The sequence below is a fragment of the Trachemys scripta genome, chromosome 1 (assembly GCF_013100865.1).
Source record: "Trachemys scripta elegans isolate TJP31775 chromosome 1, CAS_Tse_1.0, whole genome shotgun sequence".
Taxonomy (NCBI): Eukaryota; Metazoa; Chordata; order Testudines; family Emydidae; genus Trachemys; species Trachemys scripta.
Window position 1 is genome coordinate 324,310,432 of NC_048298.1, and position 13,509 is coordinate 324,323,940.

General features: G+C 43.0%; 1 protein-coding gene across 1 annotated transcript in view; it reads right to left on the bottom strand.

The window, feature by feature from the left end:
- CCDC81 (coiled-coil domain containing 81) overlaps window positions 1-13,509 on the bottom strand; it is a 36,859-nt gene that overhangs the window by 11,818 nt on the left and 11,532 nt on the right. Inside the window, exons 6-10 of the mRNA XM_034759002.1 lie at window positions 12,216-12,343; window positions 10,577-10,694; window positions 5,798-5,921; window positions 1,974-2,120; window positions 458-565 (exon numbers count right to left, since the gene is read on the bottom strand). Of these exons, the coding sequence (XP_034614893.1) occupies window positions 458-565; window positions 1,974-2,120; window positions 5,798-5,921; window positions 10,577-10,694; window positions 12,216-12,343 (625 nt within the window). The remainder of the gene's footprint in view (window positions 1-457; window positions 566-1,973; window positions 2,121-5,797; window positions 5,922-10,576; window positions 10,695-12,215; window positions 12,344-13,509) is intronic.

Genomic DNA, 13,509 nt, shown 5'->3' on the forward strand with positions numbered 1-13,509 from the left:
ATCCCATCAGAACCAGGGGAATCACCCCAAAATTCCCCTTAGGTTGGTGGCAAAATGTTGGCAAAGATCTCACTAATGCCCCCAAGTAGCCCCACCACTATCACTATTGTTATTACTGTGCTCCAGTTACTCTGTGCTAGATAATGTTCACTTACATCGCAGGGAAGAATAATTCCTTCCCTTACAGGAATTACTGGTGACGTCCTGTGGCCTGTGTTAGGCAGGTCAGACTAAATGATGACAAAATCTGAGCATCACTGTTAATGCATTAATAGTCTCCCTTGCTGAAAGCTCTCACACTGAAAGGGTTTGTCTATTAATGCTTTGGGTGACCCAGTTTCTGATGTTTCTTTCCATGTTATATATGCTAATGGAAAGTCAATACACAGCTTGGGCAGAAAAGTTACCAGGATGGCACTATTCTTCTTAAAAAACAAAACAAAACAAAAGCTCTTACATAAAATTCTGTGAATTTTTCATTCTTGTGGTTTCTCATTGCTTCAGCCACCCCCAGGTTAAAGGCAGCGTTTTTTTGGTTCTGTTCTCTGTTCGCCAAGAATTTCATCTGTCGTGGGAGGAAAAGAAAAGAGAGGCATTTTAAATGAAGGTGTAAACAAAAGTAATGTCACTGCACAGCCAGGAAATCCTCCAGTCATGACATGTCTATTCTCTGGACATGCAGTTTAAAGTTCTTCCTTTTATAATGAAATAGATAATTCTGTACATTAAAGGCCTTAGCCCCAGCCCATTGAATTCAGTGGAAAGACTCCCATGGATATCAATGGACTTTGGATCAAGTCCTAATAGTTTAGGTCCTAATATTATTACTGGACCATTAAAAGATTAGATTTACATAAAATAAGAATATTACTGATAACATTTTAATACTTTCTAAAACTAATATATTTATAGTGAATAATGATAATACCACTTAGCTCTCTACAACACCTTTCATTCTATAGACCTAAAACTGCTTTACAAAGGGAGTATCATCATCTTCCCTTTACAGATGGAGAAACTGAGGCACGGAGGTTAAATGATTTACCCAGGGTTACACAGCAGGTCAGTGGCAGAGCTGGGAACAGAACTCAGGTCTCCTGACCACTAGGGCCCTATTTACTAGGCCATACAACCTCCACTAAGCAGGGCCGACTCTAACTTTTTTGCCGCCCCAAGCAACAACAACAAAAAACGCCCCGCCGTAACAACCCCTCCCAGCACCACCCCGCCGAACCAAAAACAAAACAAACCAAAAAACCCAGCACTGCCCTGCCAAACCAAAAACAACCCCCCCAGCGCCGCCCCGCCAAACCAAAAACAACAACAACAAAAACCCCGAGCGCCACCCCGCTGAACCAAAAACAAACCCCCCAGCACCGCCCCGCTGATCCAAAAAAAAATAAATACCCCCGAGCGTCGCCCCGCCGAAACAAAACAAACAAACAAAAACCCGAGCGCCGCCCCGCCACCCCAAGATTGGCCACCCCTTACAAGGTGCCGCCCCAAGCACGTGATTGGTCGGCTGGTGCCTGGCGCTGGCCCTGCCCCTAAGGGCACAAGTCTCTTCTCCAATCCTCCTAGCAGATTTGTGTGTTGATATTTTGCTGTATATTTGCAGGGATCACTTTATGTCTCTTTGAGAACTCAGCATTCACAACTCTTGGGATTTTATAGGCAGTCTTGTGATATTTGTTCTTTTTCTTAAGCTCTCGCTCATGAAATAAGAGACAGCAGCATATGTGGCCCACAATGGCAAACAGGTTGAGAACCACTGATCTACAGACACCTTTCCTGCCTACTTCTTTGAAACATTCAAAACTCAATTCCCCCGGTGATAGGAATCCTGTTTCTCTGAGTGCTTCAAGTTGAATGAAAACCACAAAGAGTCCGGTGGCACCTTAAAGACTAACAGATTTATTTGGGCATAAGCTTTCGTGGGTAAAAAGAGCCACTTCTTCAGATGCATGGAATACCTGCTGCCTATGAAGAGCCTCTTGGTCTTTCATAGTTTGGTATTGCGCCAATATTCTGTCATCATCCAGCTCTTTCCTCCGCCTCTCTTCGCTTAAGTACACTGGGATGTTCCTCTGAGCACGCTGCATACACAGGTAGCACATTTCCTGGAGGCCCACAGAAATATAAAAGAATGCACATTACCTTCATCTCTTTTAATGTTTCACCCTCTATTCACTCTCCACCTACAATGAACTTCCACAAGTCTTCAAAAAATCCAACCTTCTTACAAGTGGTGTTTTAATTACAAATACTAGGGGGAAATGATTTCCTCCTTACTAACGGCAGCTAGATGCACAGTTCCTGTGTAGTGGCAAAAAACGTATTTTGAAATTCGATTTGCTCCTAAATCTGTATGCACTTCTGAAAATCCCATCCCTGATAACTATTAGCACAGCTAGATGTGGAACAGTTTGTCCGTGCAAAAGATTACATGGGACCAACAGCAGGAGAGGTACATGAAATTGACAAAAAAAAAACCAACGGGCTACCAGCCTCTCTCTTAAAGCTTGGCCATGGCTACACTTGCAGTGACGTGCAGGGTACATGTAGCTACACACCCTAGTGAAAGGCTCTGGCAGTGGGAAAAGGCTCCGGCAGCTCCCCAGTGGTGGAGCCTTTTCTCGCTGCCTCCCTCTGCCAGAGCCTTTCCCTGCTGCTGGCGTCTTTCACTGCAGTGGAGAAAAGCTCTAGCAGTGGGAAGGCGGCAATGGGACACTACACTACTAAAAATAGAGACCTGGGAGGCATGGCTTGGGTGTGTAGAGAGCCACAAAGGTAAGTGTTCTGGCATGTCTTTACTCACCTAAGCCTTATCTCACTGTCTCCACTGCTGTTTGTACCTGTGCTAGCTGCATGCACAGTGTCTGTGCGCTATTCACTGCCCCAAGTGTAGACCCACCCTTATCAGCTATGTCGGTTTAGACTTTAGAATTTCCAACCCTGAACATGAAGTAGAATCTTTCTAGCTCAGATTGGCAATCAAACATGGAGGCAACAAAATCACAGAAGAGCCTGGTTTTATGTATGGTCAGACATGCACAAACTGCACCGTTTATATATATTAGTGAGCAGGGTTCTACAGCGCACATTGCAGGTGAGAGTAACAGAAAATTTTCCCAGCTGTTAGTATATTTGTTGTCTGTGTTCCGTTGGTTGGTTAGTTAAAAACAGGACACAATAGCTAGTGGCCAAGATTTAAAAAAAAAAAAAAGCCTAAAGTTAAGCTCCTAAATACATATTTAAGCTCCTAAATCAGTGGCCTGATTTCAAAACTGCTGAGCAGACACCAGCTTCTATTGATCTCAGCAAGTACTATGCCAGCATTACTAGGACATAAGCCTCAATCAGAGGTGCTGCGTAACCAGAACTTTTGACAAATCTTATTTTATGGATCCTAAATATGGATTTAGGAGCCTAATTTTATACTTCTGTTTTTTTGAAGATCTGACCCAATCAGTGTTGCCAGCACTCATGGTTTGAACACAGGAACAGCCACAGTGGATGATCTAATCCTGTATTCTGTCTTTGACAGTGGCCAGCACCAGAGTCATAGATTCTAAGGCCACAAAGGACCACTGTGATCATCTAGTCTGACCTTCTACATAACACAGGCCAGCCATAGGATGTCCCCAAAATACCTCTTGTCTGAACTACAGCAGATCTTGTAGATAAACATCCAGTCCTGATTTTAAAATTGCCAGTGATGGAGAATCCACCACAACCCTTGGTAAATTATTCCAATGGTTAATTACCCTCACTGTTAAAAGACACTTCAGAGGAGAGAACGGAGTACTTGTGGCATCTTAGAGACTAACCAATTTATTTGAGCATAAGCTTTTGTGGGCTACAGCCCACTTCTTCGGATGCATAGAATGGAACATATATTGAGGAGATATATATACACACATACAGAGAGCATGAACAGGTGGGAGTTGTTTTACCAACTCTGAGAGGCCAATTAAGTAAGAGAAAAAAACTTTTGAAGTGATAATCAAGATAGCCCAGTACAGACAGTTTGATAAGAAGTGTGAGAATACTTACATGGGGAGATAGATTCAATGTTTGTAATGGCTCAGCCATTCCCAGTCCCTGTTCAAGCCTAAATTGATTGTATCTAGTTTGCATATCAATTCCAGCTCAGCAGTTTCTCGCTGGAGTCTGTTTTTGAAGCTTTTCTGTTGCAAAATTGCCACCCGCAGATCTGTCATTGAATGACCAGACAGGTTAAAGTGTTCTCCCACTGGTTTTTGAGTATTATGATTCCTGATGTCAGATTTGTGTCCATTAATTCTTTTGCGTAGAGACTGTCCGGTTTGGCCAATGTACATGGCAGAGGGGCATTCCTGGCACATGATGGCATATATCACATTGGTAGACATCATCATAGGACCTAATCACATCAGCCATACCACCAGGGGCTCACTCACCTGCACATCTACCAATGTGATATATGCCATCATGTGCCAGCAATGCCCCTCTCACACTTCTTATCAAACTGTCTGTACTGGGCTATCTTGATTATCACTTCAAAAGTTTTTTTCTCTTACTTAATTGGCCTCTTAGAGTTGGTAAGACAACTCCCACCTTTTCATGCTCTCTGTATGTGTATATATATCTCCTCAATATACGTTCCATTCTATGCATCTGAAGAAGTGGGCTGTCGCCCACGAAAGCTTATGCTCTAATAAATTTATTAGTCTCTAAGGTGTCACAAGTACTCCTGTTCTTTTTGCGGATACAGACTAACACGGCTGCTACTCTGAAACTTCAGAGGAAGGTGTAAGAGTCCCTAAGTAGGCAGATGTGGGATAATCTGCCCCACACACAGGTCTCATCCTGGTCTCTCTTAGAGTTTGGCTCAAACCCTGAATCACAAGGTTTAATATCCTTTTAAAAATGTTTGTTGTCATTAATTATGACAACACCGGATCTTCTTGATATCCACATAAATATCTAATCCCTTTTCAAATCATAGACTCATAGAGTCTAAGGTCAGAAGGGACCATTATGATCATCTAGTCTGACCTCCCGCATGATGCGGGCCACAAAAGCTGACCCACCCACTCCTGGAATAATTCTCTCCCCTGACTCAGCTGTTAAAGTCCCCAAATCATGATTTAAAGACTTCAAATCACTGAGAATCCTCCAGCAAGCGACCCCTGCTCCATGCTGCGGAGGAAGGCGAAAAACCTCCAGGGCCTCTGCCAATCTACCCTGGAGGAAAATTCCTTCCCGACCCCAAATATGGCGATCAGCTGAACCCCGAGCATGCGGGCAAGATTCTCTAGCCAGACCTTCTGGAAAAGTTCTCTGTAGTAACTTTTAATATTCCATCATTGACAATTGTTACTAATTACCAGCGAAGTGCAGTGTCCCCACATTGCTTTAGTAGCTGCCAGAAAACTTCAATAATTGACAAAATATGCAACCTTAGCACTTGTTTTGGCAAAACACTTGTGCACAAAAGGGAAACTATTTATTTTCTACATCCCATAATCGCTAATGAATCAAGAGCCTTATGGTTAACATTTCCATAATAACCAGGTCTCAAATAATGTATTCCTATATGTTTCTTCAAAATACAGTGGTGGACAAGATTTATTCATACATGTATAATGAAATGCACTTCTTTTAAGTAAGATCCAATATGGCCTATACAAACAGTAATTGAATGTTATAGTGAACAGCCATTAGGGACAGTTTTAAAATCAATCCCCAGGTAACCACGTTTTGCTATGATTAAAAAGTGACATAATAAGTACATAAGATCCATATCTTGTACCTGTCCAGCCCTACCATGATCTTGACAAAGAGGGGATGGGGTTCTGGGTCCGGTAGCATGAATTAGGTTGGGACCGCAGTCAGTTTCTGTCTTTGAGAAACACGGAGGAGCAGGTGATGTTGCACTAGGAATACACAACAGGACATGTGCATCAGTTTATTACAAGTGCTGTGTACAGACACCAACACACTGGGCATAAGGCTGTTTTGCAGTGGAGTTTGCTTCACCACATGTTCACTAAACACATGTTCATGAATGCACACCAGAGGATAGTGTCCACACATAAAGAGGTGGCTTAAGACTAAGCGGGGCCCAAATTCTCTAAATAGTTGCTACATCTTCGAGTAAAAAGAACAAAGAAAAAACCTCATTGGTGCTCCCAAACAGCCAGTCACAAGTCACAGGGCTCTCAACTGCTGCCCTCCTTTCTTCCCTTAGGTCTTGTCACCCAGAGCACTGGAGAGCTAGTCCCTGTCTGGTTCCTGCTGCAGCACGAGTCATTCAGCACTGCTCAAGTGTGTGCTACTCCCCTGGTTACTCACAGCTGCAATATTGGCTCCTGCACTTCCTCAGCTACATGGCCTAGACCTTGCCTTAATCGGCCTCTGAACTCATGGGCTTATATGGGGAGTCTTTGCATTGGCTTTAAAGCCATAAGATCAGGACCATAAGCTTCAACTGACAGACTGTTCCAATGTATGGTTATGCTGGAGTAGGAGGTGTAATTCCCAGCTCAGTCGACATACCTGCACTAGCTCGGACCGAGGTAGCACGCTAAAATAGCAAGGTACTGCAGCAACACAAGCCACAGGACCAGCTATCCCCCCGAGTAGGGTTTCAGACAGGATCGTACTGGGGCAGTTAGCCTGTCCTGCCACAAACGCCACCACAGCTACACTTCTATTTTTAGCATGCTACCTTTGTGACGTTGCAGTCTATATGGTTTTATAAAAACATGATCATAAGTGAATATAATGTAACTGGGATATGCGTCGTGCAAAAGGTCTCTTGTAAGGTACCATTGCAAAGCTTATAATCTACTGAGTGTGATCATCCTATATGTATAAATGTACCACTCTTGTATCTAAAACTAGAAATATAAAATATAACTCTGAGGGCCTATTGTAATTATGCAAAGTGTGGGCCATTAATGGTGGTTTGGAATCTTGATGACTCCCATTAACCAGGACCATTGTCTGCAGATGGCTCTGTTTACCTGTGAGTCTTCCTGTATATGTGTGTGCTGGCAAGTGGGTAATGAAGTCTTACAGTGACATGTGATCATGTCACCTGAACTGGAATCCATCTTTAACCTGGTGCTTTTCCAGTGAGGAGGGGTGGAAACCCAGAGGGACAAAGGGTTCCCGCCTTATGCAAAAGATATATAAAGGGGTGGGAACAGAACAAAGGGAGAGAGAGGAGAGCCATCATGAAGAATCCCCTAGCTACCACCTAAGCTGGAACAAGAGCTGTACCAGAGAAAAGATTTGTGCCCAGGCCTGAAAGGTGTCCAGTCTGAGGAAAAAACTTACTGAAGCATCTCTAAGGGTGAGAGTATCTGTATTTAGTTCGATTAGACATAGATTTGCGCATTCTATTTTATTTTGCTTGGTGACTTACTTTGTTCTGTTACTACTTAGAACCACTTAAATCCTACTTTCTGTATTTAATAAAATCACTTTTTACTTATTAATTAACTCAGATTATGCATTAATACCTGGGGGAGCAAACAGCTGTGCATATCTCTCTATCAGTGTTATAGAGGGCGAACAATTTATGAGTTTACCCTGCATAAGCTTTATACAGGGTAAAACGGATTCATTTGGGTTTAGACCCCATTGGGAGTTGGGCATCTGAGTGCTAAAGACAAGCACACTTCAGTGAGCTGTTTTCAGGTAAACCTGCAGCTTTGGGGCAAGTAATTCAGACCCTGGGTCTATGTTGCAGCAGATGGGAGTGGCTGGCTCAGCAAGACAGGGTGCTGGAGTCCTGAGCTGGCAGGGAAAACAGGAGCAGAGGTAGCCTTGGCGCATCAGTTGTCAGCTCCCAAGGGGGTTTCTGTGATCCAACCCATCACAACCTTGATCAGAACTAGTGCAGGTATGTCTACCTGAGCTGGAAATAAACCTCTAGTGCCAGTGTGGGCATACCCTGTGTCACAGCCAGTAACTAATTTGCCATCAGAGTGCACATATGATGCTTTACCATGCACACCGTCACAGCCTGACCCAGAAACAATTCTAGGAGTAGAAACACAGTAAAACCGCAGTTAGCCAAATGTGCCCAGGAAGGAATACCTAAATATAGGGATAAACAAGTCTTCAGTAAACTAAATTACCACATGGAGAAACAGAAAAGCAGTACACAGAACTCTGCAGGAATTCACTTGCATTTATAGTTGCTGAATAAAAAATGTGCTACAGATCATTTAGGGTCCAATCCATCGTCTACTGAGGATCGTCCAATGGTTAATGGTCCAATGGCCCAGTTCCCAGCTCTGACGCAGACTCTCTGTGTGACTGTAAAACAGGGATAACAGCACTTGCCCCCTCACAGGCGCATGGCGAGAATAAATTCAATAGAGTCTGTGAGGTGCTCAGCTGCTGTCATGATAGGGGCCACAGAGGCAGAGAGATGGTTCAGATGCAAAGCAGCGATGTACATCTTTAAATGACCAATAAATAAGGCAGGGAATGGAAACTTGCATTCAGTTTTCTCCTATTTCATTGACTGTATTCAAATGAACAGAGAAGGGGAGACGACGATCCTGAACAGCAACTCTCATCTTGTCTGGACTTCCCTAAAGCTGAAGGTGTCTCAGATCCAGGCCCCTCTCGCTATTTAACTAACAGTGTAATCTAAATGTCAGGCACTTGGGGGGACAGTTACACCCGGCATTGTACATACATTTAAATACACTACACATTGTGAGGCACTACGGTGATGGGGGCCATATAAGTACCTAAGATCAGTATAGATAGATTGCTAGTGGCGAACGCTGTAAATGAAGAGAAAGTAATGTGGTGAGAGAAGCAACTCTATCTACCTATCAATCTCTGGCCATTCTATTGTGCCCATCACAGTAATAAGCTTTAGTACAAAAGAAAAAGCCTCTAGGTTAACTGATTAAACCCCAGACAAACAATGGAGATGGGCACTGTTCTATCCCCTCGGTGCATGAGAAGTTTGAATTTCACTTTGCTCTGTAAAGCAGTATTCATCAAATTAAAACAAAGAGCTCCTACATGTTTAATCATGGCTGAATTGGGTCTCAGTGACCTCCCGGAACAACTGATAGTGTCGAACAAAGCTCAGACAAGCAGTGAAAACATTTAGAAGCCATTAGACAAGCACTCTGAGTCTCTCTTCCATTAAATGTTTATAAACTCTGCAGACTGTTCTCAGCAAGTAGGAGGATCAGGTTCACTCAACTCCACAGTGAATAGTAAGAGGATCCTGAACCTCTTGAATAATTGTTTGCATTTAGTTACCAAACTATCAGATACAAAATGGAGATGGCGTCAGACAAAAACGAAGTAGACACCAGACGTTCACAAAAACCTGTACCATACCTCCCAGCCAGCAAGAAAATGTGAGATGACCCAATGGCACTGTGAGATGAGCCAATAGCACACCCTTACCGTAGACTTGGGGTTTTTTAAAGGGCTGTTGCATGATAAAAGCTTCAGTCAACGGGAATTTTTAATCTTAGTTTACTTAGGTAATTAACTTTTATCTCAAGAAAATAAACTGGTACACTGATCCACTGATCGAGGGATAAGCTGGAACTTGGCATCCCAGGGACATTATACGGAAAATGCCCATTTATACTATTCATCCCCAAATAGCTTAGATTTTGACATGTTTGTACAATAATTCTAATAAACACAAATTAAATCTACTTACTTAGCCAACTTCAGAGGATTACTGCTAATGGACACAAAGATACAAAATATTGGCCACACTCTAAAGCCTTTACTCAGAGCCTGAGTCTGCCACATCAAGCAGATTCAGGTAACAATTTCAAAAGCACCTAAATGACGTGGGAGCTTATTTGCCATTTTTCTAAAATGACTCAGGGACTTAGGAGCCTACATCTCACTGAAAGCCAATGGAACTTAGGCTCCTACAGGTGGGATTTACAAGGGGGACTTAAGTGCCTAACTGCCACTTTAGGCATTTAAGTCCAAAATGTAGGTCCTCAAAACCCACTCAGCCACTGGCTAACCCTGTAGGAGTCTAAGGTCCCTAAGCACCTAAGCACCATTGGTAAGTCCACTAGGTGCCTAAATTTCTGTCAGTGCACAGCCGGTGTCCTGACACCACCAAGCCGCTCAGCACTTGACTCGCTTATAAGTCCCAATGGGATTCACAAACTAGGCATTCCCCTGCCTGTCTCACCTGCAGGACCTCATCCAGTAGACACGCTCAGGGGCCACTTTAGAGCATGTCTACCGATCAGGCCCCGCTCAAAACACAGCCACTGGAGGAGCAGGAAAAGGTAGTGGTGGAACTTGTTTGGTGCTTTTGAAAATCCCACTAGGCGCTTATCTGCATCTTTAGTTGCCTAAATATCTTTAAAAACTGCCCCCCGGTCATGTTTGAAAATGGGATTTAGGCACTTTTGAAAATTTTATCCCCCTTCCTCATTAGTTTAATAAATAATTTTCTTTTTTCCTTTTCACAATTAATACAGACATTGTAGCTGCATTTAAGTGCAAGATCAAGACACTGAAAAGCTTATAGTTACCCTTATCCACAGCTCCCAGGGAGTCTCACCTTTCAGGGGCATTCTTTTGCTTGATGTTCTTCTCCAGCTCATCAGTCAGATTGAACCCTGACACTTTGGCAGGAACAATAGATTGTCGGGACAGAAGGCGCTTAATGGGAAGATTTTCTGTAATTGTGAAACAAGGAAAATCCCAAGAACAGCATCTCTGTGACAACTTAGACCAGGACAGCATGGGAGCTCACACAAGACACACACAGTAGATGTGCTGCAGCATTTCCATGATTTAAAAATGCCTTGGGAACAGATTCTGATAGCCTTAGTAGTCACTTATTCTGTGAGTACTCCCATTGATTCCAGTGCCGTAAAACCATTCTTTTACCACTGAACTACATTAGTTATGGAGGAGTTTCAGTCGCCTACAGGTTTTAATACCTGTCTGACACAAAATCATATCATGGGTCTTTCCCAGCTCTTAACTTCTACAGTGCAGCATCATTCCCCACACTATACTGTGCTCCAATGAATGGGGCTACCAGTGCCATCGGGAGACTGTTGCACAGCCTAATAGATCTCAGTGTCAGGAATATTTTCCATGAGAGTGGGACAGAGCCTCAGCCGGTATAAAATGATGGAGCTCCAGCATCTGGCTCAGTTAATCTAAGTTTTCCTCTGCTTAATTTCATCCCATAAGCCCTGGTTATAGCCCCAAAACAATAAATAACTGAAGATGGTTATCTCAGCCCTGCTTAATTTGGCAAAACTATACAGCAGTGGACTGATTTTCAGCTGAATTCAATGAGAGCTGCAGGTGCTCAGAGCCTCCAAAGCACGCCAGCCACTTTCTATCAATCCCTCCAGGCTAAAGCATTTTTAGCTGCTTTTCTCTGAATAACTTCTGATTTATTTATCTCTTCCTAACTTATCCATAAATTGACCAGCTAGACTCAGACCCCATTCTCTGTCCATCGATAAAGCACAATGCAGAATGTGGCTTATTGGGCTGAGACTCATGACTTGTCTACACAGGAAAGTTACAGCAGTATAAGCTAAGGTGTGACTGTAAACGAATATACTGTAGTTATACCAAAATAAAAGAGTCCACACAGGGAGTTATACTCGTTTATTTTTACCAATATACTGATAAAACTTTCCTGTGGGGATAAACCCTAAGCATCAGAATTTACAGCCCTAACGGATTATTTTTGTGAAGTTTATGAGCAACTTGAAAGTGAGGGTTAGAATGAAAATTGCTTCCCAGCTTTAAAGATAGAATTCGGTACTGGCATAGGCTGGCAGCCTTCAAATGATCATCACAGGAGGATGCTTTCTCTCCATAGAAAAGCCAGCTGTGATTTTGTACGAGGCACACACCATATTGGAATGCTAATCGATTTTCTCAACTTTCAATGCTTTTTGCCCAGCCAAACTCATAAAACTGCCAAGAGCCTTTTGCAATACAGTCTAGGTATTAGAGTTGAGTGGAAATATCCTCTTGAATTGAAAAGGCTGGACCCTTTTGTGATTCCTTTCCACGATGGTTAGCATGACTGATCGTTGCCACGATGGATACTTACAACTGTTAAATGTGTCCCAGACGATGTGCAAACTGCACGTTTTAAACCTGGCCCCTATTGTCTAACAAGTGAATGACAATGAACCTGTATCAATATTCAATTGACAACCTACCTTTTTTACTGCTACTGTTACTATGAGCTCTCTCTTTTTCTATTAGCTCCTTTTCTTTGTTGGACTTTTCACGTTCTTCTGTGATGGTTTCCATGGCTGCTTTGTTGTCTGTTTCCTTCAACTCAATCCTGGAAACAAGGAAAAGACGTCAGTTTCTTTTGTAGAACCTATGCCAGAATAGAAGGCACAGTGTTGTATTAGTAACCTGGTCACACAAGTATCTTTAGCACGACTGTAAAGATTGTACTTTTCAAAAGCAGAATATATAGCAGCCTTAAGGATTTTGCATGTAAAATGATTTACATAAAAATGGACAGTAACAAAAATTATTCTTTATGGCAATCTATGTCATGAAGTAAGGCAGAAAGTATTCAATTTACTTAACTATTCTCAGCATTTACATTTCTATAACCCCTTTTATACCGAAGGACACCAAAGCTCTATGTTTAGGGCCCTACCAAATCCACGGCCATGAAAAACGCACCACGGACTGTGAAATCTGGTCTTCCCCCGTGAAATCTGGTCTTTTGTGTACTTTTACCCTATATTATACAGCTTTCACGGGGGAGACGAGCGTTTCTCAAACTGGGGTCCTAACCCAACGGGTGTTGTGAGGGGAGAGGGGTCGCAAGGTTATTGTAGGTAGGTTGTGGTATTGCCTCCCTTACTTCTGCACTGCCTTCAGAGCTGGGTGGTCGGAGAGCAGGAGCTGCTGGCCAGGCACCCAGCCCTGAAGGCAGCGGCCCCCGCAGCTGCAGTGCAGAAGTAAAGGTGGCAATACTTGGTAATGGGTACTCAGCACCTCTCAGGATCAGCCCTTCAGTTACCTAAAGTCCACCCAAATGGGACTCGGAGGGAGAGGAAAACATATAACTAATATATTTTAAAAACCTCTAAAAATTACCTAAAATGTCATGACAGTGCTGTAATTTTACAGTTCAACATATCATGAGGTACTAGGACTAGAAATAAATGATTTATACTATTGGAAAGTCCTTGTTTTCTAATGGTGAAAATCTACCCCTGATGATTCACAACGTGTCATATCTTAAGCCCATAACTGTTACATGAATGGATAGTTCCTGTTCTGAATCAGTGTCATGGGAGCGGGAAGGGGGAGAAAGGGTGGAACTCCTCCTCTGGGGGAAAGGAGCAAATGGTTCCCTGGGAGATTGTGTACCTCAGGCCTGGTCTACACTACGGGTTTAGGTCGACTTTAGCAGCGTTAAACCGAATTAAGCCTGGACACGTCCACACAACGAGGCCCTTTCTTTCGACTTAAAGGGCCCTTTAA